At 38.3% G+C, this 27831-nt stretch overlaps 1 protein-coding gene across 1 annotated transcript in view; it reads right to left on the bottom strand.

The window, feature by feature from the left end:
- The window catches only part of HIP1 (huntingtin interacting protein 1), a 2554439-nt gene that overhangs the window by 1283100 nt on the left and 1243508 nt on the right, over positions 1-27831 (bottom strand). Inside the window, exon 8 of the mRNA XM_044054110.1 lies at positions 15234-15374. Within this exon, the coding sequence (XP_043910045.1) occupies positions 15234-15374 (141 nt within the window). The remainder of the gene's footprint in view (positions 1-15233; positions 15375-27831) is intronic.

The raw sequence follows: 27831 nt of genomic DNA, 5'->3' as shown, positions 1-27831 counted from the left end.
GCAAAGGAACCAAGTTACTGGGAACAAATAGAGAATGAAAGGTATAACAATGGGAAGAGGCCAAGAAGACATTTGGATTGGAGGACAGTGATTGCCTTCCCTATCAGAAATTGATAAAGGGTACACACAAATAAAAACGAATACAGGAATCTTAAATGAAAGGCCTGCACTGGTTGAGTTTTAAACCGAATCTAGAACACAAGCTGCTGTTAAAAATGGATAATTAGTAGGGCATATAAAATGTTGCACAATAACTATAGGAATCAATCAGGAGAGGTCAGAAAAGATTGGGAAGCTAGATCATATATGCAATTCACAAAGATAAAATGGAAGGACATATGTATGGCTCCCAAATATGCAGCAAAGTCTAGAAGATTTAGGATTTTTGCCTGCAAGTGTTTACATAGTTTCTTTTATACCCTAAGCAGACTCCAAATATTTTTTTTCCCTCAGGTGGATGATAAATGTTGAAGGTGTGATGGGGAAGAAAGAGTTAACTAGGAACATACAATTTAGGAGTATAACAAGTTGGTAGCCTTAAATCCCCTACTGCACAGTCTGTCAGGAATACTACACAAGCAAATAAGTACAACTAAGGAAATTATTTGTTTTGAGCTGGAATACAGAATCTGAATTGCCTATATGTAGTAAGGCCTTCTAAAGTTTAATTCTGATGACTGCCTAAAAAAGCAATTACTAGAAATGGATATCAAAATTGAAACCAACTATACTTGAAGTAGTGAATATTGTAACAGAGATAAAAGAAGAGAAAGTGGGATTCTTTCGACAAGGGTAAAGGTAAATTACATACAAAAAATGGAAACTGTGGGAACAATACACAGAAAATGCTTTGAAGGAGGAATGAGGTTTAAGAGAAGGCAGGAATTGAATAATTGATAATTGATAATGTTGTTTAAATTATGCATCACATATATTGTTACATATCCTATAATGCCAGTAAACGAGAACTTGCTAATACAGTTTGATTACTTTTATATAAATGTAAGTGTGCCTATGTCACATGTGTATATTCACACACATATATTACAAGTGGAGCTGTTACGTCTAACATACAAATGTTTCCACTGGTCAAATCTCAGTGGAATTGCATCCAGTATAGTATTCAGTTGGATAGGGTCTTCAGTTATTTGTTTTAATTGCAGATTTTCCAATGGAACTGTTTCAGAAGTTCTCCTCTGCATAAAGTTTCCATTACCTGTGTTTATTCTTAAGTAATGTCAGTCTCCCCTACTGGTTCAGAAACATTATTCCAAACACTATATGAAAACCATACCAGATGTCAGGGGTAAACTACAAAATCTCAAAATAAATGAATTTCGCATTGTTCCCAGGTCATTAAAACACTGACTAGATACACATATCTTTGATGCCCTGAAGAATGTGGTAAGCCTCAGCTATTTCTGGTACATAAATTACTATGCCACCATCTATGCGTTCACATAATATTGCACTGTAGGCAGCAATACTGCAGTTCAAGTCCAAATCTATGTACTAGAATTCCAACAGCTTACATACTGAAAAATGCCCCTCCTTAAGGTGCAAGTCCAACTTAATCTTTTAAAATAGTATATAAAAAAGCAACATCTGAAGTCACTACAACTATATTCTTGGCTGAGCACTATACACTCCCACCCAAATGTTTTCCTACTTTTTTTGAGTGAAGAGCATAATATGAGATGGGTTCACATGGAAGCCATCTTTCATAACGCTCTCAAGTTCATCATGGAAATTAGACCATAAACACAAAAAGACAAATATTGGTTCCCAGGATTTCCCCACAGACTGTGCCAGTGACCATTTCTCCTTTGAAACACAGGCTATACATCAACATTTTAAATGTTAAAACCCAACAGGACTCTGAAAAGGATTTTTTTCACTTTATATACAACACAATTCCCAACAGAGTAATCAATAACCATCTGATTTTGCCATTTGCTCTAAGCATATAATCAACGATGTTCTTAATATACAAAATGTTAGCGCCAGAAAAATTACAGACTGTTTTGTATTGTTTCTTCTACTGATGCATTGAGCCAAACCTTTTCTAAAGGAATCATCTGTTACAAGCAGTTTATGTTTTATAGATAACTTATCCTAAGACGATGCACTTCTGATTGTGCACTGTAACACCTTTACAACAGATGTGGGAAGGGGAATTTATACATGGTGATCTAGGTACTTGTTAATATACTCCTTTCTGCTATTTTACTTATATCCCTCTGCCTATATTTAGTAATATTTGATGTAGATTGTGTATTGCGCTCATTGGATTCTAGAATCTCCATCCTTGTCACCTCTACTTCACTTCTTACTCTGAGCTACACCTGCATTAAAAGCAAATGGAGGTTAAGACTTCAGATTTGATAATGGCAGTTTTGTACTTAGCAATACATTCTCATTTATCTCCAGTCTGCTATCTAACAGTGATAGATCCAAAACAATAACTTAAGAGCTTAAATACAAACACAAATTACGGTTATGTGCCAAAATCAGTTTATACACATAGAGCATAATAAACTATTTCAATGTGCTACTTTTGAGTAAAAATTTGAGCAGTTCCACTTTAAGATTCTTAAGTGTTTAACTTTGAAATCCCAATAAACAAGAGAACTGCCCTTACCAAAGTGACTATGCACAATCAACATTTAGTTAAGTAATACAAAGCAGCACCAACTAATTCTAGTTTTGATTTTACTACTATAAACAAGTCCTAGGATCTCAGAAACCTACAAGACAATGGAAACTTGATTTACCATCAAAATCTCGAATGCCATTATGCGAACTCTAATTGCTGAAAGGCAGTTTTCAAAGTTATCATAACGGCGATTCAAAATATGTCAAACCTGCAACAGTGAATGCTAGTATGCACCCACTGTTGTGAGATTGACACTTTGCTTGGAGATTGGACTACAGTGGGAATTGAGAACTTTGCCCTTTTCCTCACTGTAGTGCGATCTTGGAGTTGTAATATATAATTAGCAGGGGGTGTGGGGGGGGGGGGAGCAGGGGGTGTAGACAGTCACCGGAAGTCACAGTGCATTGTAGAAATATCAACAGTGTCAACATCAAACAGTCGGCATTTTGAATGGCCTGTAAACGTGACTGTTCAATGTCATTTATGACATTTTATTTTGCTTAGGTAATCACTCATTGAAACGTTGAGACATTATGATGGAAAATCTGGAAACTTACCAACTTTATCGGAATGCTTAGCTACTGCTACATTTATATATGGTGGTATTCATAATCCTATGTTTCACAGATGCATTCCTCCAATATTTAAATGAAACACAAAGTAGTAATGCTGTTTGTAGAACTTCTCAACCTTGCAAGGGAATGCCCAGTACACATTTTCATATCTTAATCAATGTAAATTCACAAGAAATGAGAGTAATCATGTCCAGAAAATCCATATATGCATGATGTCTTGAATGCTGCTGTGCATTTTTGTCAAAAGGCAGCAGGTGCAAACCTGCCCAGATATCTTCTATCTTTCCATGATATTCTTCACTGGGATCCACCCTGTTCACTGCTTACTCAAACTGTTTTAAGATTTTTTTATTCACTCTGAAGGTGTCCTTAAAGACATCCTGTTATGGCTTTTATAATGTTGGAAAGGTGGAAGATAGGACAGCTGAAAATGTGGGGAAGGGAAGGGTGGGGACAGACTACAGAAACACAAAAGGAACAGGTTAGCAGAAACAGGCGGGAGAGGATGGGTACTATGTTTCTGCCGGGAGGGGGGGGGTGGACAGACACTCATTTTTACAAAATTTTTTAGTAAGATAAGTTGGTGAAGAAAGAAGAGCAGAGTGTGTTGAAACTGAATTAGGGAAGAGCTAAGGAGTTTTTAAAGACACAAGACACAATACAAGGAAAAGACAGACAGGAACATTCTTATGGGCTGACAGTGGGAGGGAAGGATGACCTATACAGATGGCAGATGGAGACAAAAGGGAGGGTGAGGAATCTGAGATGGAGTATTCAACCCAGTCCAGAGGGCCTCAAATATTGCTACCACCCTGATGGACCTGGGCAGGATGACCCCAATGGTGTGAAGGTTGAGTACTTCTGGACATGCAGAAAACAGAACATAAGAAAAAAAGAAAGGAGGAGGGGAAGCAAAAAGGAAAAAAAAGAGACAGGCACACACAACAGGACTTATACATGTAAATTCCCAAATGCCTTTATTTCAATGACACAAAAATGAGAGAAGTAATATTTTATTTCAAAATTTGAAACTGCTCTTAACCAGTTATACATCCTGCAATTAGCAATATAATGAATAAATACTGACAATGGATGAGATTCATTTCTGGTTTCGTTGATATTACCACATTTACTCTAATATCACTGAATAAGTGTATCACTCTAACTCCTTAGCCTAATGCACACACTCACATACACCTACATACTAAAGGTATAGCCTTAACTTGAACCCACCCACACTCACCGAGTCTTTACCTAACCCCAAAAAATAGGCATAAACATTTCTCCTACCCAAACTCCAGTTACCTTTTTTGGCTAAACACAAGTTGGAATTTCCAACTTTTGACAAACTGAATGTTCTGCAATTTAAAACACCCCTGAATTTACTGAACAACTACATGTGAACCATATATATATATATATATATATATATATATATATATATATATATATATATATATATATGGTTTACTATCACATGGCTGATCGTCATTTAGACGAAAGTGACAACTGCTGACACAAATAGTCGGAATTCAGAACACCGACCAACCAAAATAGCGAACGGAGCATTTCAGCAATGTCGAATGTCGACTTTGCTGAAATGCTCACATCTGCCCCAAATCTAAAAACACTGTTTGCAGGGGGGCAAGCCCCCCTGCACCCACTTACTTATATATATATATATATATATATATATATATATACATACTTCGAGATCGCACTACAGTGAGGGTAAGGGTACATTTCCCCATCCCCACTATAGTGCAATCTGCACCACAGTGTTGGAGCTGTCAACAGCAGCCATTCGCTCTTGACAGCTTCGACATTGTGGTGATCACCCAACTAGTTCTACTAAATGGGTTTCGCACATATTCCGTTTGTCTAACAGATGACTGAATATGTGATAGTAAACCTATATATATATATATATATATATATATATATATATATATATACACACGTAATATACGTGTATGTGTGTGTGTGTGTGTGTGTATATATATATATTTATACACACACACAAACACATGTACACACATGCATATGTATTAATACACACATCACGGATATATGTATTTATACATAACTATGTAGTTATATAGGTACATAGATATCATTATATATTACTTTATTAAGTAAGAAATGGACAACTTACCATAGCACTCTAAGCTTAGTCCCGTACCTCAAAAACCAACTCGGCTAGCTGGTGCCTCGTCCACCTCTGCATGTTACTGTACCCATTTCTAACTTGCTGTCTTAAGCAAGGGATCCCCCATACTGAAGTGAGAAGATCCCCTAAGCTCCTACCGCACATCTGTTTTCTTCCATGTCCACCCAGAGGAGGTCTCTTCCAACTTTTGAATATACAACTCCTACAGCAGGTAGAGGAGAATCTTAGTCTCTTTCAGAAACTAGCTTGGTGCAAGACTCACGGCTTTAATGGATTCCAGTGCCTTAAGGTCAGGCAACAGAATGAAATGCACAGATATGAAGCTGAGACTCCTAGGGTGTGACATCACTCTGCCAAGATCCTTGCACCCTGCGCAAGCATGGACTGGGCACAGAAAGGTATAGGAGTGTGTAAGCTTAATACAGAAGTACTACCATCTCACTGTGAAGGGGGGCTCATATGACACTTACGTTTATGCATGAGCAAAGCACAGCCCATCAGCGGTAAAAGCATGAAGGAAGCTATACCAATCATAATACTTATACATTTGTGCTTTGACGCAATTCATGAAGCTAAGCATCATTTACATACAAGTTTCTTAAATCTGACCAAACTTATGCCAGTCTTTTACAGTCCACAATTTTAAAAGCTGCTGGGCTTCAAGTTTTCATGAAAGTTGAGGGAAAGAATGAAATAACTGAAGAGGTTTATAAATCACATAGATAGCATAAAATTACTGGAATGGGTTTTACTGTGAAATCTTGAGGATCAGCTCCTGATTTGCCGGTAAGACTGGGAATATTTTAATATCTGTATGTTTCTACCTGCAAAGATTTGGAATGTATAAGGTACCACATTCAGTGCACTCTGCTTTAGTTTTCCATCTGTACAGTGGCTTACTACAGACACTGCCCTTTGGCAATGGAAATGCTCAGAACTACAATGGAGGCAAACTTCCCATAACTAAGGAATGAAATACATGACAAATTAATAATCACTTTACTACACCCTTACAGCCTACATTCCACTATGTACAGTCTCAAGCATACTACAGGAAGTGAATGCATAACACAGACAACAGTGCAAAGGAAAGACAAATCCAGAAGTCATAATTAATGCCTCACTGTGTTTCTGCTGCTTTTTAATTAATAAATGAAATGTATGACCCAGAAATGATTGAAGTTACACAAACAGGGAAGGTGCAATTTTTTGCTAATATGCATCTGCAGGTTGCAAAAATGTTGCAGCAGGAGGGAGCAAGACAGAGAGAGAACCTCAGTCCTAAGGAGAATCTCATTCTTATGGATGCACTGAGTACACTGAGAACACATGGCAAAGTCTTTTTGAAAAACTGGTGCCAAAACAGGCACAGAGAACCAAGCCATGGAATCAAGTAGTTGCTGGCATAAATGTTGCAAGGGAAAGGAAATGCACCTTAGCAAAATGCAGGAAAAGAGCTAATGACTTGGTGGGATGTCCCAGGAAAAAGTTTAGTCAGAATGCAGTTATCTGTATCAACAATGCTGGTGCCCTTCACAGTAAACCTATAGCACTGGATGCGGAATACCTTCTCTCTCTCTAAGGGATGATAACTTTGATGCAACTGATAAAGTTGCAGAAATCATCCAACGTGGTGTTGACACCATAATCAAGCACTCTAGGTTAGTTTGTTTAACTGGCTTTCCTAATATCAGGTAAGATGAACCAGGCATGATACATGGGTACATAAAATGGTTTCTCCTTAAATACATCACAACTCCATAGACACTGTATGGTAAGTGTAGACTACACACCTTTAAGAAAAATCATGAGTAACTGCCACAGACAACAAACCACACCTTGACAAATTTGTTCACAGGATCAGCAGCACAAACAATCACATAATGTGCTGCACCCGCAGCGTTCTGATGATGACAGCAGAATGGCTGCTGATGATGACAAAAGCTAGAGGGAGCTGCACTGCTACTATCTGGGATTGGCTGTGGCAGTTGCATACTGGACTTGTGCATGACTATGTTGTGCAGAATGCAGTTGGCAATAATCATTCTGCATGCTGTAGCAGGTTCATACTGAAGAGCCCCACCAACTTGTCCAGATAATGGAAATGGACACAGAGTAGACCAAACACTTGCTCGGTGACTATTCATCTCTGAGACCTTTCAGCAGCTCCCTGGGAGTAATAGACTAGTGTCGTTAGCCAAGGTTTGAGTGGGTAGCCTGAGTCACCTGGGGAAACAAAACAGGGAAGGGAAAAAACAAAACACCGGGTAATTACTCAATACTACTTATGCCACTCCACAGAAAGATAAACAACTATGGTAGCAAACATAATACAGCCAGGAGGAATCCTACCATGGAAGAAGAGGTAGTACAGTAAGCTTGTGTGCTAAATTTGAGATTCATGGTCATTTCCAAGCATCTCAGAAAAAGCATGTCATTCTGCAGAAGGCATGCATGGTACTGTCTTGGGCTTGTTGTGACACTGAGAAACAGATACACTGTTCCACATTTGCTGAGATTGTTTCAAGGAACTGCTGAAGTATCCTTGAGGAAGAAACCTATGAGATACCCAGCGTATCTCCAGTTTGTCTCTAGAAGGTCCCCAAAGCAAGTATGGTGAGGGATGGAATCCACAAGTACATTTCTCCATTTTCTGTTTGTGGGCCATATAAACTCAACAAAGCATAGATTATTTCCCTGTCCAGTCTAAACCATTCCAATAAATCCCACTCAGCAAAGCAGACTTGAGTAATCTTTTGCCTATATCATCTTCTTCTAGGCAGGGGAGAGCAGCTTTGTGCACTAGGTTTTGGTACAAATAAAATGAGCATCTCATAGCAGGATAAACTAGAATGAAAGTGAAATTTTGCACAGTGGAATGCTAAGAGGAAATGTGCAGATTGCCTTTTTATAACCCTTATGCACACGGTGCACTTGCACATCAAAAAGAAACTATGAATCGCCTAAATGCAGGAAAAGTGCCTTATTAGCAAAGGATGGTCGCAGTTTTTTCACACATCCCTCATTTAAATCTCATTATTGTCTTATATGCATTATTATCTTTCCTCAAAATGGTTCTAACAGCTGCACTTAAGTACAACAACTCTCTCTGAATCTCACCTAAGCTACTATTGTTCATTGCAAGCAAACATACCCACTGCTCTTATGTGTAATGACTATGAATATCACCTATAAAGAGAGGTCTAAGGTCAAAGTTTTCTATTCAGTGACCACCACAAGCTCAGTAATGCACAAAGAACTTTTGCTTTGAAACATATGGAGTTAACAGTGGCAGATTTAAAGCTCCAAGTTATAGAGCAAAAAAAAAAAAAAAAATACAATGCACTGTTATTTCATTGAATTTGAAAAATGCACATCTAAAACAGTATATTTTCCTTTTCAGCTTACAATCGTTTTGCTTCTAATGATTCATGCATCAGAGATGTGATTGGAGGTTGCAGTCAGGTGATCTAAATGAGGATCCTCCATTGTTGAATGAAGTCATGTACAATCTGAGCTGGATGATCTCAATTACCCCTTTGCCTAATGTAAATTCACTAACATCTGGGAAGACGTCAATGAGCCCTACAGGATTCCATATCAATGTGCATAAGCTGCGTAATGTGTAACATTCTGTAATTTTCGACCACTTAATACCATTCTCTCTAGAAAACGTTAATATTAATGAAAAAAATATGCAAATACTTTGCTACTAAAAGTTGCAAGGTTTTCTTTTTACTTTTCCGTTTTAAAACAATTGTTGGTCTATTTTACTGCTTGCCTCTAAAGACAACCATTAATATAAGTGCAGGGAAGTCTTCTCTATTGAAAGTTCAAGCTTTGTCGCTATCTTGCATTTTATATAAGTGACTGTCTCCTTCTCCTCAGCTTTAAACCATAGGGCTCCTCCTTCAAGTAGAATTCTATCTTCACAGGGCGATTTTCAGCAGGAAATGCAACAAAAGTAGTCACCAGTACACAGTGATAGGGTTACTAAATCAAATGAGAAATTCCAATAGTGCATTCATACATGCGTTATTTGCTTAGCAAAGTTGTAACACATGTCAGAATCATTTTCTTTTTGTTAGTTCAGGTCATTACTACAGTGCTTCATAGAAATTTAGGTCGGAACAAGTGGTGAATGTTGTATGGTTTAAAAAGTGGCGTGAACCTCCAATAGTCAAGTCACATTTTAGGAAGAGGCATTTTATACAGGCGAGTGAATTGTGTGTAGTTTATTCCTTGTATCTAAATTGAATACACCGTACAAAAGGAAGGACGACAAGTTATACTAAACAATAATCATTACTATGTTTGATATTACTCTTTGTCTTGAAAGTGTACTGCTGGTCTGCCTTGCTCGTAACTTGTCACAGATCTCTTAACTGTCCCTAATTTGAAGGAATGTTCCTATCATATATTTCAGCTGTCCTTGACTTACAGGGAAGTCTTTGATTTTGACTTTATTTCTACCTCTGTCCCTCTTAATCCCTCCTAAAACTGGTGACTTTTACAGGAAAGGTGGTGGATCACAAATACTAAATAATGACAATAATCTGAATTATAAACTTCTTTTACTTTACGAAAAGTATATTAATTCACATTCTCACATTCTTTCAGCATCTGTGCTGTAATAACAGAGGAGAAAAATTAAATTAATTCAGAGGTCAGGTTCCAAATGTTCTTCAGTGAAGTCAGAGTCCTTTTCCAACCTTTTAGTAATGGGTTTAAACTGGCATCAGATGAGCCTTAGATGAAGAATGGAAAGGGACTGGAATAATGACAAGCATTGCAGATTGACGACTTCAGAAAATGCACTGTAACACAAGGCCTTTTATTCTAACAACTTTCTAAGTTTATAAGAGCAATATTTAAAATGTGTCCATATTTTGGGGGCTTTGTCCCCCCATTATTTTAAGCTTTGTCCAGATTTTTTGTGCTAATAGGTTAAAAGCTATGGGGGGCTTAGTTAAAGATTAAGATGAAGTAAAGGAAAAATGCAATAGTGGACATTTCCTAATCCTTACTTATTAGAATATTTTCTGCAACTTTATTAATATAATATTCTGCATGGTTGTTGTTAAGATATCAAATACTGGAGATGTTATGGGGAAGAGAAAGTTAAATGGTAACATGTTTTTGGGAGTATATATTGAGCTTGCAGACTTTAAAAATTCATCAGATAATGTTGTTGTCATAAATATTGGGGGGCACCAGATGGCTGTAACTAAGCAAATGATTCTTCTGAGCTGGGACACAGGATCCAAATTGCCTAGACATAGTAAAGCCTTAAGTTTAATTCTATCAACTGCCAAAAAAAGCAATAACTAGAAAATAGAAATCAGAATCTAAACTAACTGTATTTTAAAGTACTGAATATTGTAAAAGAGATTAAAGTACTAAAAGTGGGATCTTTAGAAGAGGGAAGGAACAAAGCACAAGTAAATACTTGGCATTGTGAAAACAATACATGAATTCATGCAAAAAATATGTTCAGGAGAAGGAGTGAGGTTTTAAGAAAGACACAAAATTAGCAATTTGTGTAATGCTGGATTAAATGAGAGTCGTTGCAAAGAAACAAAATATATATTTAATATATAATGTATGTAAATGAAAAAAATAAGTTTTCTTTTCTTTTAATGTATGTGTGCCTACGTCTGAAGTGATGATTTAATAAAAGTGTTAACTTGTATTACTGTATATCACACACACACACATAGACAGACAGGTAAGGGAGTAAGAATTTGTGTTATGTATTAAATCCTGCTAGGGAGGGGGAGTTAGCATTGCACTAAAACCACATTTCAATGATGTTACAGATCATGATGTCAGTATTTTCAATTGTCATAAAAGCTTCTATGTGCCACACACTACCTAGCAGTTGATGGAATGCTAGCCCCTGCTGTTTTGGTAACCCCTCCACCATCAGTCAGATGTGGCCTTAATGGCTACTTGTGCACCCCGTCACACCAAATTCCTCAGGAAAATGTACCATCTTGTTCAAGGCACTAAGGGTTTAGGTTTTCTCCTGAGGCAAAACAGGCGGCTAAATATACTGATCCTGACTTTCCAACAGAAACCTGAAAAACACCAAGTGCATCATTAATTTGATTCGAGAAGATCACTATGGCATATGGTGAGGGCTATACCCTGGTATCCACAGATATACAGACCACTTATCTCCCCTAGTACTTCTCTGTGGGCTATACAAACACACTAAAGGCCACACTGTATTCCTGTCTACTGTAAAGCTATCAAGATTTTCTTTCTTGGCAACATTAAAATGTTGCCTTCTTTGTATGTGTTTTTGATTTTTTATATATATATATATATATATATATATATATACATATATATATATATATATATATACATATATATATATATATATATATATATATATAGAGTCTTCAAGGCCAGCAAGTGCCACTGGACACGTGGTTTTGGTGTGGCCAAGATAAACAGTTTACTAACGGGATATAGCAAATATAGAATATACAGCAAGCATCTTTGTGTACTGCAAAGTAGATAGAAAAGGTAGTAGGTAACTTGTTATAAGACAATAGTGTACAGTGGTGATATATTTTAAAAAAGCAATTATGAATCACACAAAGGTGAGAAACTTGCCGTGTTTACATAAGATGATCATGAAATTATCAGTCAATCAGACATTGTTATATGGTATAAAGATACTACAGTAAACAAGTGCCATTTTTCCTTATTTTTTAGTTTTAAGAAATGTAGGCATTTCAATGTAAAAGTAAAGTAAAGGCTAGATTAAAGCATGTTTAAGTTAATAGGCTGTAATGTTGGGTTTTTGAGGTTGGGGTAGGGTGTGAAAGTGCTTAGATTATAATATATGTAGAGTTGATATGTTTTCTCTTAATTTTGCATAGCTGAATGTCTGGATTAAGGCACTTAACTTAATCTAGTAAATTAGTTTGGAAGTAAATAAGAGAACACTGAATGTAATGAAATTTTTCCATTAGCAAATGAATGTTCAATGTGTGTTGAAGAGTCTGCAGCTGAGGCAGCTGAACATTTCATATTTATGTTTTCATGGAAGCAAGCTGACTAGAAGGGCAAACAATAAAAAACAGAGTACTTGTCTTCTGTACCAGGCATGCATTGAAAATACTTGTACTATCTGTACAGGAATTACCAGTTTCTGCTACAACAACCTGACCGAATCACCTAGTGCCATATTTTACACTGTCAAATGGCTAGCTCTGCCATGTTATTCAGTCTGTGATCTGTGTTCTACTATCTTGAAGATACTGTGCACTACTGTAGATGCCCAAAGCAGTAGGTCCATACAACTCTTCCCCATATAGGGCACCGTGTAGAGTCTGTGCTGCTGCCCACAGCTCCATTCTTTGGTAAGTTTTTTGAGACGGAAAAACTCAGCATGTTTTTCAGAGGTGATGGGAGTCCCACTGAGAAACAGGGAGAACATGCAAACTACAAACAGGCACTGATCAGAGGTTAGGATCAAACCCTGTACCTGGTGCATGGGAGGCAAAGACCTTAACCATTTATGCCAGCTGGTCTCTTCTGTTTCTACTACCACAGACACAGTAAAATCATCTGCAACTGAATACGTATTGTTGTCCTTCCACACATGATGTCAGAGCTTCTTAAGGTGATCTTTCCACAACCATTGAACCCAGTGTCCCACTTTCCCATTCCCACCCGGTAGTCAACTCATCAGACTGCGCAATGTAAACTAAGTAAAAATTAAAGAATGCAGCTCAAGCGTAATTAAGGCAGCTCCAGTATTTAGATAACCTTCCCACAGCTACCTTTACTTTCCACATTTTCTGCATGTCACACACACACACACACACACACACACACACACCTCCACAAAAATACATTTCACAGTTCAAAATCAAACTTCATCTCATTTCTTGTAAAATACTTTTCACTGTATTGTTTGCATGCACTTATTCTAAAGTACAGTAAACTCTTAGTTAACTGGCACCCATGGGGATTGGTAGATGCCAGTTAAGTGTAGTTTCTGGTTGCTTGAGAGTTACAATTTTTGAAAACAGACCTGACAAATACTGTACCCTATACTATACCATATACACTGTATTGATTTGATTTTAATATTGAAATACAATAATTAAAAGCATGGATGGAATAATAATATTTTAAACTTATATTTCCGCTAGAAAGCATGGCACGTGGTACGCCGAGTGGCTTGGAATTGAATGAAATGAATACAGAGAGAAAGTGAATGCATGTATGAAAGCAGAAGCGACTGTCTGCGAGAGATTAGACAGATGTATGAAAGCTGAAGAGTGTGTGTGAGAGAGATCTGAGAGAGAAAGAGTGAATGCATGTATGAAAGCAGAAGAGACTGTGTGTGTGTGTGTGTGTGTGTGTGTGTGTGTGTGTGTGTGTGTGTGTGTGTGTAAAAGATCAGAGAATGTGCAATCTGATGCAAACTGAGTGAATATGGAAGCGAGAGTTAACATTTTAGAGATATGACTTGTTTGGTTTGACTTGTCAGGTTGGGGAGAGAGGGGAATTTATTTGTATCTTCCTTTTTAAATCTCTAAAACTGTACAAACCTAAGGTGTGTTTCTGTGGGGGGGGGGGGGGGGGGGGCAGTGCAACACATGAAAAACTGAATTGTTCATACTGTACTGTATTTCTTCGATTTTTTTCTGGTTGCCTGAGTACCGGTTAACTGAGAGTTTACTGTATTAAAATTTACTCCCCCTTCCCACTACTCACAGAGACACAAAGGCTGGGAAGTAACATGAGCCAGAAAAATTACAGAACTTCTCTCACAATATGAATGACATACAAACTGAAAAAGCAAAACAGGCCAAAGCTGGAGTAGATAACTTCTATGTTCGCATATTACTCTTCACTGGATCTCCCAAAAATATTGCAGACTCTTCACTGAATGCATAAACCTGCTACCAAAAGAGTGCAAATTAACATTTGTCCAAAACTGAGTGTTTTATGTGTGAAACAAACTCTCCCATGCAACTCACACCCTCATTACCAAAGAAAAACAAACCGTGAGTTTGCTATTGCTTGGAGAAAACAGTAAATACTTGTTAATTTTGTTTTGCACAAAAATGAATTAATTGTCTGTATGCAGTCAATGAACTGGGAGAAAAGAAATATTTTCAAAACACAATATTTGAGAAAGTACAAATTCAGCACTTCTGTTTTGACAGAAGACATTATGTCCCTCTATTATTTCAGTCATCACATATATTTTATGCTATCAAATATTTTTATGAATTGACTGGAATTGTCCCCCCCCCCCAAGTCTCAGTTACAAAGCAGCTCTGCCACCTTACTAATGTATAACTAACGTCACAAGTTCAAATAACACCAACGTACTAACATCTTCGTGGAAAGGGCTTTGCTTGCTGGTACTGTACATATATACTACTTGCTCACTGAAATTACTGAAGGTAGAGGCACAAATAATGGTTATAATTCTGAGAACAGAGAAAAGATTTACAAAGTAGCAGTCTGAGCTCTGGCCTGTGAAAACTATTTCAATATACTTTCACTGTACTGTTTTATTTGGGTGCTCAACACATTTTCCCATTGACAACATGCAGCTAGTAAAGGAACAATCAGTGTTTCTGAATTTTGTGAATGCAAAAGAGCTTGCCAATACGTGCATGACCTTCATCTTACTAGTTCAGATAAAAAGCTTTCTGAAATAGAAGATACAGGTATAAGTGTATAAACGTCCATGAAACCACCTGGTTAAAAAAAAGGTAAGATTTAATCACTCTAAAATGGACAGTCAAGCTACCGTACGTGACAAACATCAATACAACTTACTACTCACAAGAATGTAGCTTGAATAGAAGTTTTACAGTGTAGTCATACAAATGGCTGCTATCCAGAATAACTTGAATCAATGGGGCTAAGCGGCACTGTCCAGTTGCAGTTACTGACACAGAACGTGACATGTCCAGGGAATTGAACACTATAATAAAAGAAAACATCAATTAGGAAGGTGTGCTGAATTTGCTGAAACAGATGAATTCATCAGGATGCAAATGGTTACTAAAGTAATTAAAGCTATCAGCTAATGAAGGACACCTACTTGGTCATTCATACAACACTACAAAACACTAACAGCAGCTAGCTGAGGTTTTCAAAGTTAAGTAACGAGACAGCCACTAAATCACAAACTTGAAAGTGTTACAGGGCATCACACAACTTGACTTCATCACTCATGGCACACAGCTCTTACAAAATACTGAAATAACTAAGACTATAAAAATAACACATACAGGAATACAGCATAATCCTTTATCTAACAAAAGGATTATGCTGGATTTATTTTTTGTTAGTTATCACACTACTACAGCCTCTCCTCCTTGGTTTCAGAGTAAGGGAATGTATTGCAGAACAGTGTAGGTTCAAACTTCACTTCAGACTCTTCATTACAAAATGGCATGTAATGAGTCATCACCTTATCTCAGATCCCATTTCCAGGCCACTCAATCTCAAATGAAAGCAATAGCAAAGGTCACAATGAAAAACAACAAGCTGCATCTCAGCAAAAGCATAGCTGGGAAAAGAAAGCTATATTTGGTACAGAAAGCCATTTTTCTCATGCAGTAAAAAGAAAACAAAGCTGTAACCTTACTAAACCTTTCCTTTTGTGTTGGCACATAAAAAAAATCTATTACCAGCACTCATGCAACTTTGCCCTGTTTTCACTAGTCTTATCCAAAATGCAAGCATTATAATTTCATAAATATAAATAATTCCTAAAAAAAAAAATACAAGTGTATGTGCAACCTAACCAGACATATGTTACAACTGAAACTGGCAACTTATGTGTAAAATAATATTGAGATTTGCATTACCAGCCAGCTAATCTTGTTTGTTTTGATTTAACTAAGGGAAAATAAAGCATAGGCTGTCAATAGTCTAGACAAGCCTCTCATTGCACAGATATATGGCTCTGACCCAATGTATCAGTCGCTGAATGTAAAAGATTTTATGGTACTTGTGTCTAAAATCAGACCTTGTACTGTGCTTTTGTTCATCAAAACACTATTAGACTAGGTTTCATTTACAGTCACAAGTATGATAATGCCTAGCTTGTTATGACAAGTTTTGCTTAACTGGCCACATATGTAGAATGAAAAAGGCAACTAAGAAAAATCTGACAGTCTGACATTCCTACTGTTTACGTTCATTGCAGATTTAAAAAATTCCCTACAGACTACTCTATCAGAAATAACAGGTGACCAAATGGCTGTTAGTAAGGAAAGGATTCTTTTGAGCTGAGATACAGGATCTAAATTGCCCAGACATAGCAAGGCCTTAAGTTTAACTCTCTTAGCTACCAAAAAAGCAATTACTAGAAAATGGAAATCAAAGTCTACACCAACTGTATTTGGGGTACTGAATACCGGAAACAGAAGATGGATCTTTAGAAAAGGGAAGGAGCAAACTATACAGAAGTAAATGGAAACTGTGGGAATAATACAGGCATAATGTTCAGGAGGAGGAAGAGTGAGGTCAAAAAGAAAGCAGGAATTCGGCAATTTTTTGTAATGTTGGACTGACAACAGTAGCAAAGAAAATATATGTGATGTATATTGTATTTAAATGGCAAATGTTAAAAACTTTTGTTTTCTTTCTGTTAATGTATGTCTGTTTTTACTGTTAATTTAATAAATGTGTTTAAAAAATAAATAAATATACTGGCCATGTTGCTCGCAGATAGATACTAGTCCGAACAAACCAACTCAGTAAACATTAAGAAGTGATCCTTTAGCTGCCATTTACTTTCATACATCTGCTACTATCAAAAAATGATATACACATTCTCTATGCTATCGATGCGTCACTGATTAATAATGAGAAAAATAGATAACATCCACAATAATGCATTTCCAATTGCTGATACAAGGTACCCCAACCCCATGATGACTGCTACAAAAACTAAATATACAAAATGTATTGTGCAGTGGGCAGTATATTATTACCATTTCCCAGAGATCCATCTGGTTTACTGCCAGAAAAAGTGACAGAATACCCAGCAAGCAATAATGCCTGACAGGGTGTGTGTTAATGTGTAATTAATTCCCGCCCAGGGGTGTTGCGAGGCCCGACAGCACAGGCATTACCTACACATTAACACACACCCTGGAGGGCATTACTGAGCTTAGAGAATGGGCTCTTTGTAAAATTGTTGTTTTACTTACTTATGATTTTTATTACTATATTATTTTTTATATATATTTTTGATGTAAAATAGTTCCTCCACTTAATGTTTCAAAGTTTCTAAAGTACATGTAAATGGTGTTAGAGGAAGCATTTTACATCCAAAATATATCATTTAAAAAAAAAAAATATCTAGGTATTTATTTTATTTTGGTCCCTTACTTCTAAAATGGTTTCTTGCCAGTCACTGGGGATTGAAGTCACTAAGTAATGATATACATTTGACTTTCAGACTTTATTTCCTTCAGAAAATTCATGCTAACACAAATCCTGTTATTTAACTTACTTTTTAATTTTTTTAAATATAACACTTAAAATCTGTTCGGATTTTGGAGCCTTTGTTCCCCCTTTATTTCAGGCTTTATCCACATTTCTTGAGATAAAGGTCGAGAGGTACGAAAACCTCTTATCTATTGCTGCCAGTGTTCCATCGAAGTTAATGTCTCTCCCTGTCTCACACAGGACCCCCAGACACACACATGTACTTCAGAAAATGCATGCTAACACAAGTCCAGTTACTGCAGTAAACGTGATATTTTAACAGGAATGTGTTCCTGTTTTGAGCCTTTGTTCCCCCTTTATTTTAGGTTTCATTCCGTTAACTGAGAAGTGAGAGGTACATAGACCTCTTGAATGTGGCTGCTGCCAGTGCTAGATTACTCTCACTCTTCACTCACTCACTCACACACACTTCACTTTCATGCACACATTTACACGTACAGACTGAAACACACACACACTTTTTTTTGTTATATTTAGATTCTACACTTGCTAAACAGCAAAAGCACTGCTTAGCAAGTGGAATGTAATGGCTCGATCATTTTCGCTTTCACTCACATGCATGAATACACACAGACACACACATACTTTTGTTTTTCAGTTTTCTTTGTGTTTTAAATAAATTTTAGACTTGCTAAACAGCAGAAGCAATGCTTAGCGAGGGTAAAATAATGGCGGCCACTGAATTTTTTCAGTCAGATCTCCATGGCAGCTTGATATGCTGCCATGAAGCGGGCGACTCATTTTTCAGCAGGCATTACTTGTATACCGTGCTGGAGAACATTTGTTCTCCAATCAGGTTACTAATGTACAGTTTGCCCATTCTCTAAAACACAGTAACAAACTTCAACTAGGAGCTTTAATACACTAAGCTCTGTCTTCATTCCCCCAAAACAAGCCAAGGCAATCATCACTTTAATATATAATCAATTTCAGCCTGTCATTTGCTTTCTTCCACCGACTGCCTCCCATAACTCTCAGCCTTCCATGCCCAAAATGCGGAACACTACCTCTCACACAGCGTGGAACAAAGGACAACTGTGTACAACACAGGAACACTTACTAATAACTTCAACTAGGAAGTTCACAGCACTAACAGAAGTTTCTTCATAATTAGTAAAAGTTTTTAAGAAGTAATATAATCTAGAATTATTTACCACAGTCATTTGCTTAACAAAGAATCACAACAATGTAAGTATAACAGACCTCTTCAGTGTGGAACATGGAATTTTAAACATTCAAAATTAGGAGCATTCTGCAAAATGAGGTACACTTGAGTTATTCTTCCTCTTCTCCCCAGACAACCACTTCTGGCAAGCAGCTGTGATCACCAAAAATAGTAAAAGTAGCCATAGAAATGTATGCTGTTACAGATGGCTGAAGTGCTCATCCAGGAAGCTATACCTCTCAACTCCCCATGATTTTGCCATATATTTTGCCCTGTCAGTCATGAAATATTTGATTTTCTGGTAAATCACTGAGGGTCAGATAGTCAATAATGCCAAATGTTAGAATTTCATGCTTATTGCTCAGAAAAAAATGCATGCTGATGCAAATCTAGTCGTTCCATTACCTTTATGTAGATTAGAATAATATTTAAAAATTCTTTCAGATTTTTGGACCTTTTTCTGCAATTACTTTCGGCATGCTCCAGAATTCTTCAGTAAGGAAGTTGAAAGGTATGCATGGACCCCCATTGTCAATTACCGTAAAAGTAAACTTTAAAAATCTGCCCACATTTCCTTCCTAGTTTCCTGACACAGTTTAAAAAAAAACATACCTACAAAAGGAAAACCTATTCCTGAAGATCCACTACAATGATACTGTTCCCTCCAGTCAGTATTCATATGACTACTTGACTATTGAGACTGCTGGGAAAACACTGCAATTGGTTGCTAAAGGTGGCTTATTACATATGCTTACATTGTATAGCTTATGCTAGTCTCCAAGTCATATTAATACTTGACAAAAGATTGCCCAGGAAGCACTGGGAACAGTTAGAAAAATCACAGGTTCTTAGACACAGTTTGGGTACCCATGCCAAGGAAACAATCTTTATTTTTTTTTACTGTGGCACAATATTTCACTGGAGGGGTATATGTCTTAGTATGGCAATGCCCATGTCTTCAAAGCATGGTAGTAATTCAAGCATAAAAAGACTGTGAAGACCAGGATAAAGAAATATTTTTCAATGTATCCTTCATCACTTTGACAGCGTTTCCAACAAAGGAACAGTTCATCGATACAAAAAAATCACTACTTGTCTTTGAAGGCATTTCCTCAGGTTAGTGGTCACCAACTGGTATGAAAATGAAAGAGAAATCTGTGTGTTTAAATAATGTGTTAAGATGCACCTAGAGCTCTCCAACATCTCATGGCGAAGCAAAAGCACAAGCCGCAGATGACTTAAGAGAAGAAAACATTGCAGGTGTGCCAACTCATGAAAAAGTGTCAATACAAATGACAACAGCTGGGAAAACTACATTTGGTTGACAGGAAGAAGTGTCTATAAATCTCTTATCTGGCACTGTCACACAAATGGTGAGTTATCTTTTACCATATGGAGAATAGATTTGCAAAACTGACAGCTGGTAAAACTATGATGGAATGAAGGCCTGAACACACACAGCATAAACTGTTGCATAGGGGGATTCCTTGACTTTGTTTAATGAATGTAAATCTGTACAATGGAAGGTAGTAGTCTGAGTAAAATCCCTATGGAGAAATAAAGTCAGATACCATGCAAATAACTGATAAATCAGACTAAGCTTTCTAGCCTTCAACCGTTAATTCCATTCTTTAGAGTGGAGAATGGTAGTTGAATTGGCTTCAGATTTTTCTGATGTTTACGACCAAAACAGGAGTTGGAAACAAGCCTGTCCACCAAACAAATGTGAATAAAGATGACCAGGAGAATGTAAATCTGGAAGATGGTTTGAATAAAACTAACTAGTAATGTGACAGAGGTCACCGAAGGCCTGTTACACTTTAAATATATGACAAGTTTAAAGACTTGGACCTGGACAATTAATTCATTAATTTCAGGCCTATGCCTCATTCAAGATGCCCATGTACTACAGATCTTCCAAATATTCTTTCAGGTAATGCTTCTTGCTATGCCCATCTCCTGATCTCCATTCTCCAAGACAGTGAAGAGGACCTTGCACTCTGAAATGTAACAGTAACAAGCAATATTAACTAATTCTTTCAGCACAGTAATTTCAGTCCTGGCTATAAAATACAATTGCAAAAGTCCTACTTATCTGTAATAGTAAGCGATCATAGAACACACTGCCTTACTGGTAAATGAGTAGTAGCTCCCTGCTACTCTCAATATGGTAAGTCTACTAAACTCAGAATCTCTCCCACTGCCTGTCCGTGGGTGTGACAAATCAATCACTTTCCAAACCCACAGACAGAACTCTGAGTTTTCTAGGGTCCAGCAAAAACAGAAGATGGAAACACAAGCTTTGCGAACACCTCCTGTTCCAATAACAAAAATCACACCCACACCCCACTAAAGGCTATGGAGCAGTGCTCAATGGAAATCCAAACACCAAACAACGTACATCCAAAAAGGGAGATGGTGGGTACTTCCAGTAAGGAAGTGTGTTCCAGAAACATCTAATGCTACAGATAGGGAGGACTTATGCAACCTGCACTATGTTCAACAAGTACACTGCCTTACTGGCATTATAGATTCCCAAAGCTTACGTAGCCTGGAAGGAAGGATAATGGTCCAGGAGTCCCTGGAGAATGGTCCTAGCAAAACCTGCTCTGAATCTAGGAAAAGGCATACAGCAAAATGGTGTGGACAGAGGACTAAGTTACTGCCTCTAGAATACTTCTGGAGTCCACACCTTTCCAATATGCCACTGAAGAGGAACAGGTGAAATGCACCTTTACCTTGCTTGGATTCATCTTGCCAAGGTGGGTATAACAAAAACAATACCAAAGATAACCAACATGCATTTGTTTGCTTAGCTAATTATAGCCAAGTGATGCCTTCAGATGGATCTGCAATTCCATCCTAATGATGCCTCTAGGCGTCAAATATTGTTTGTTAATATTTACATTAATAATTCCAAAACCATGTTACATGCAAATTATTGAAAGATTTCATCTTGAAGCTTACACAATTGCAAACACAATTGTATTGATATTTGACCTCTGTATAGTGCAGGTAAAGAGATATTGATTGTTGTTCATATATTTATCTGTATTATAATAAATGTTGTTTTTCTAAATATCTGGAAAACCAAGTAGCATAAACACAGTTGTTTAGCCTCATATGAAAGCTCTCACCTGGATGAACAAAATGCTGATGACAGTATGTATGTAACTTGAATGGGTGCTATGGTAGTGCAAGTTATTTACAAAATATTATAAATTTAATAGTTACTATGTTCACTGTGACTTATAAAATCCTATTTAAGTCCTAGAACCTAATGAATACTACCTCTATACAAATGGTTTGTGCTGAAGAGTTTGAAATGTGCACTTTTCTAGTAACCTTTATAGTTCCAGATATATGAACATGTTTGAAATATGAGGACATAATTTTATTCTATCAAAAAGTTTGGAAGTTACTGTGCAAACGTCTAGAGCTCCACTGCAGGGAAAGCGTTAGAGACAGGCTGACTCTTTGCCTCTGTGTAGAAAATAAAAAGCCTTTCGGCCTTCCTGAAGGGTTTTGTTCTGTCAAGGTAGTACCTGCTCTGACATCTGAAACATGAAAAATCCTCTCTTCCTTATTCTTAGGTTTTGGGAAGAATAGAGGAATGTTCATAAACTGATTGAGAGTGAATTCTAAGACCACTTTTGGCATGAAAGAAGGGTTAGTGCATAACACAATATTTTCCCTGTGGAAATTAAGTTAAGGTTGTCCGACCACGAGAGTTTGCAGCTCAGAGACTCACTTTGCAAATATCATGCCAATAAGCAAAATAGTTTTTCACATAAAGAGCCTCAGATCAGCTTAAGTGGCAGGTTTAAAAGGTGGTAGGGTTAATTATGCACAGCACAGTTGAGATCCCACAAAGCAGGAATTTGCTTGCAATACAATCTCATATGCAGTACTCCTTTCATAACTTGTTCTGTCAAAAAGAGAAGAGGGGGATCCAAAAGCAGACAAGCAGAAATGGCAGCTAAAGGCAATTTAATGGGTGCATACAATAAGCCATCCTGAAGTAGCTCCATAAATACTTTAAGACCAGAAGGATGTTAACCTGAAGAAATCATCTGTAGCTGTTTAGACACTACTCAGAAAGCTTCATCCATTAACAATCATACGATTTTCTGGCCTCCTTTAGCATCTACTGCACATACTTATGAAGCAAGTACCTAAATTGTTAAGACTGAATCATCCAGGTTGTCAGATGCAGTTGCTCCAAACTGGGCTGCACCAGTTGCCCAGACTGTGCGAGCAGATCCAGACTGTAAGGAAGTATGTGTTAATTGCCCATGGCCAATACCATTAGAATGGAATATCTACGCAGTAGGTCGTCACTACAATGATCTTCGACACTTCCTCTGAATTTTCAGAAGTACCTTATGAATCACTGAAAAGGCTGGGAAAACATACAGGAACATTTATGTCCAAGGGAGCAGGACTGTGTCTGTCCTCCAAGCATGGCTGTAAGGATGCTTGGAACAGAATTTCTCCAGTTGCCAGTCTGGAAAGGAGGAGAACAGATACATTTCAGGTGATCCCCATATCTGGACTAGATCCTGGAATACCACTGTCTTGAGTTGCTACTCAAGAGGGTCTGCCTATGACCTGCTTATTCTGTCTGCCCCAATGTTTTGCTTTGATGGGATGTATGATTCCTTAACAGTCAAAAAGTGCTGTAAAGCCTGCTCCCAAGCCACCACTGCCAGACAGCATAGAGGGTAAGACCTTGAACCCACCTTGCTTACTGAGCTACCTCTCTGGTTTTGTCTGTAACCACAAAGGGCCCAAAGTCCATAGGTGTTGAAGAACTTTCAAGGAGTGGACTGACACAAACATTTCCTTGATAATAATGTGCTTCCGTGCATCCTTGAATCTCCAAGTGGCTTGCACCTGCACTCCCATTGACACAGCTACCCGAGCAAAGTCGGACGAAACTGTCTGGACAGATTGTGCCAGAACAGGCGAGAAGAGGAGAATTCATGGACTGCCATTCAGTTGTGCTCTCCACCATTGCAACTTTCATCAAATGAAGTCCAGCACTGGCAACTGGGCTTCCAGGGAACCTAAGTGCAGGGCTCAACAATTTTGCACATGCCACTGAATCTTTCTCAAGTGGAGATGGGCAAGTGGTATCATGAGAATCATGGATGTCATCAGTTCTAGAATTCTTAGGAACTCTCTTGTTGAGGCAACATTCCTCCTGGATAATTCCTGAAACACTGGAAGGACAGCATCTTTTCTTCGGGAAGAAATATCACTCTTTTGTAGGTGTTGATTCAGCACCCTAGGAAGATGAGTCTTTGTGGGGGTGTCAGGTATGAGTTCCAGAGATTCAACTTGAACCCTAGTTGGGAGACTAAGGTCGTGACCTTCTCTTGCAATTCCAAACACCTGGACATGGACTCTCCACAAATGAGCAAATCCTCTAAGTAGGGAAAAATGTGAATGCCAAGAGTCCAGCAGTGAGCCACTACTGGAGCAAGGCATTTGGTAAACACTCGAGGTGAAGTGGATAGCTCAAAGAGCAATGCAAAGAAAGTACACTTGTGTCCCAGTTTCTGTAAGTGTAGATGTTAAAGTAGATCAATGTTGCAGTACTGATCATTGGGTATTCCTGCCATGCAGATGCACCCAACTGTTCTGATTTCCATAGTCTTTGCATCATCCCTAGCCAGCAGACATCTGAATTCTGATGTCTGTACATCAGGGTATAATAAGGACATTTGTTGGTGCAATCTTTGGGTCTTTCTAAGCAGTGAGCAAGCAGTCTGATGCATGAGGATGCCACAATTGCCCCAGTTGTCCGAATTTGAGTGAAAAAGAGGAAGATCATAGGAAGCAGACATGGGTGATGGAGATACAAGAATTATGTGTAGTGAATTCCTCTACCTCTTGCACCCAGCATGGGGAGGAAAGTGGTCAGCAGATAAGAGGTATTGGAGGGTGAGAGTATGTACTGCAACAGTGATCTACACAAATATTTACAATTAAGGTAAGTAGGACACAATTATACTATGTCCTTCATATTCAAATTTGCAGTAATGATTCTTGAGAGGACTCCCACATACAACAGTCGGGTGGGTAGGTCATCTGTATGACTCTAAGAAATAAGGCTTTGCAGGATGGCAGTAGCAAAACCTGCTTTAGCCATGGGGAAATTGCCTACATTACAGTGTTTTGTAAAAGTATGCAATGAGTTCTGTATGGTCACCTCTAGGACGGCCTGTGTAGGGACTCCTTTGAGGAAAGCAGTGGTAGTTGAAGTGTGCCTGGTGGAGTGGGCTTTAATATGACCAGGTAGAGTTTTTCCAAGGTGGGAATAACAGAACTTAATGTGTATGTCTATCCATTTGGAAATGGTTTGTTTGGAGACAGGTCTGCCCTCTTTATTCTCTTTGAAGGCCACCTGTAATTGCTTGTCTTTATCAGGGTTTTTTTGTCCTGTCTAAATACTACTTGATTTGCCGGTGTGCACATAGGAAATTAAGGACTTATTCTGCCCAGTTTTGTGGATTTGGGAAAGACTGGCAGGTGGGCAGCATGGCTTAGAGTAAATTCTGATACCACCTTAAGCATAAATGTTGGGTTTGTTCGAAGGGTTACCCTATCCCTTTGAAAGACAATTGAAGACTCTTTACACATGAGGGCTTGCAGCTGTGAGTCCCTTCCATGCTGAAGTGTCAGCTATAAGGAAAGCGGTCTTCCAAATGATCATCCTTAGAGAGGCAGTGGCAGCTGGATCAGCAGAGGGCAAGGTGAATTTCTCTAGCACATAATTTAGATCACAGGCACGAACAGGGTTCCTTCTGGCTGATCTCAAGTGAATGACTCCTTTAGTGAAAGCTGCATTTGGGGGTGTGAGAAGATAGGTGGAGAACAGTTCAAACAAGCTGAGATGGCAGATGCATGTACTTTAATACTGGAGCAGAAAAGCACCAGTCTATACAGGCCTGTAAGTTACTCCAAGACTGAATAGATCTCTGCCTGAGAAGGGTTAGTGTTCCTTCTGTGACACCAGATGGAAAATATTTCATTTCATCAGGTATAATTTTCTGGTACTGGGTTTCCCTACCTCCCTTTAGAATGGAAAGCACATCTTTGAGATAAGGAACATTTTTTTATGTCAAAACCCAGTCCTCAATAATGTGAATATGGCTATGTGAGGATGGAATACAGATCCCTTGGCCTAAGGGAGATCTGTTTCCTGTGATAGGGGTATGGAAGCTCCCCTTGCTGAGGGTCAAGAGAAGGGAAAACCACCAGTGGGCCTGTCTTCCTTGACTTTTATCAGTAACATGGGAATCGGATGAAAGGGCAGGAATGCATACAGGAACATGTTTGCCCACCTGAAAGAGAAAGCATCTATTTTCCAAGTCTTTGTCTGTTGAGTTCTTTAGAAGAACTCCTGTAGTTGTGTGTTTTGGTGAGAGGTGAACAGTTCTATTGAAGGACCCCCCCCTCCCCACACACACACATTGTACAGGTAAGGTCCAGCAGCATCTCTCTCCTCAGCATCCATTCTTTGGGGATTAGAAGATCCCTGGTTAAAAATCTCCCAGGGTACTGCTCTAACCAGGAAGATAAGATGCTATGAAAGTCAGTCTTCATTCTAGAGTCAGCACTCAAATCTTCCTCGTTAGACTGCACAAATTGTAGGACAGGTACCCCCTTGCTTATGTACCACATCTTTGTGGTATTGTCTGTCGAAATCTGCAATGTCTCTGGGTTTTAATTCTGTTAAAAGGCCTTTATGGGCAAGTAAACTGATAGTAGCCCCTTGTGGCTTGTGTGCAGTTTTCTCTGCTGTAGTATCTAGATGCCCTACACTTTCATGGAACCTAAGTGGGCCCCCCTAAGCTATGTCTGAACTCTGTGGTGATGGTCTTGTCTGCTTCTGGTAAAGAGAAATTTGCCCTTGGGGTTTGTAGGGTGGTGGTCCAACCATAGCAGTGTCTTCTTCAGGCAAGAAAGGAGACAAAACGGCATATCTAGGGGTTGAGAATGCTATTTCCAAGCATTTTTTAGGAACCAGTAAAGTTTTCTCATGTGCATCTTAGAAGAGGAATCATGACAATGCAGGATGACATGCAACCCAGAATCCTCAGAAATTCCCTTGCTGAGTTGTGTAGTTTTGGTATCAGGCTGGTCAGGTAGTTTTGTCAGGAAAGACATCTCGTCCAGAGGAAGGAAGCCTTTCTGTTGTGCTGAATATATCAGGGCTCCCAGAAGAGGAATCCTTCTTTGAGGAAGAGATTGTGACTTTTAAAGATTTAAGGTGAGACCTACTTCTGAAACAGTCAGTGGTGATCTGTAAGGTATCTAGGGTCTCTGCCGTGGATATTCCCTGACAGTCATCTAAGTAAGGGTAAATATGAACTTCCAGAGTTTTGTAATGTGCTATCAGAGGAGCGAAGCATTTTGTGAAGACTCTGGGAGCACTGGACAGGTCAAATGGTAAAGCAGAGAATTGGATGTGCTTGCTGCTACAAATCTTAGGTATCTCCTGCAGCTGTCTTGCTATGGAGACATGGAGGTAAGTGTTCTTTAGCTCTATAGTGACCATTATGGCATCTTAGAAGATCATGGTAAGTAATTTTTGTAAAGTAAGCATTTTAAATTTTGGGATAATGAAAAACTTGTTTAGTTTTGAAAGGTCTAAGATGGGCCTCCAGGTGCCCTCCTTTCTTGGAACTAGAAAGATCCATGAGTGGAAGTCTTCTCCCTCCTGACCTGGAGCAACAGG

The sequence above is a fragment of the Protopterus annectens genome, chromosome 13.part0, assembly GCF_019279795.1.
Source record: "Protopterus annectens isolate FY-2018-M chromosome 13.part0, PAN1.0, whole genome shotgun sequence".
Classification (NCBI taxonomy): Eukaryota; Metazoa; Chordata; order Ceratodontiformes; family Protopteridae; genus Protopterus; species Protopterus annectens.
This window is presented reverse-complemented; position numbering and strand designations above follow the sequence as displayed.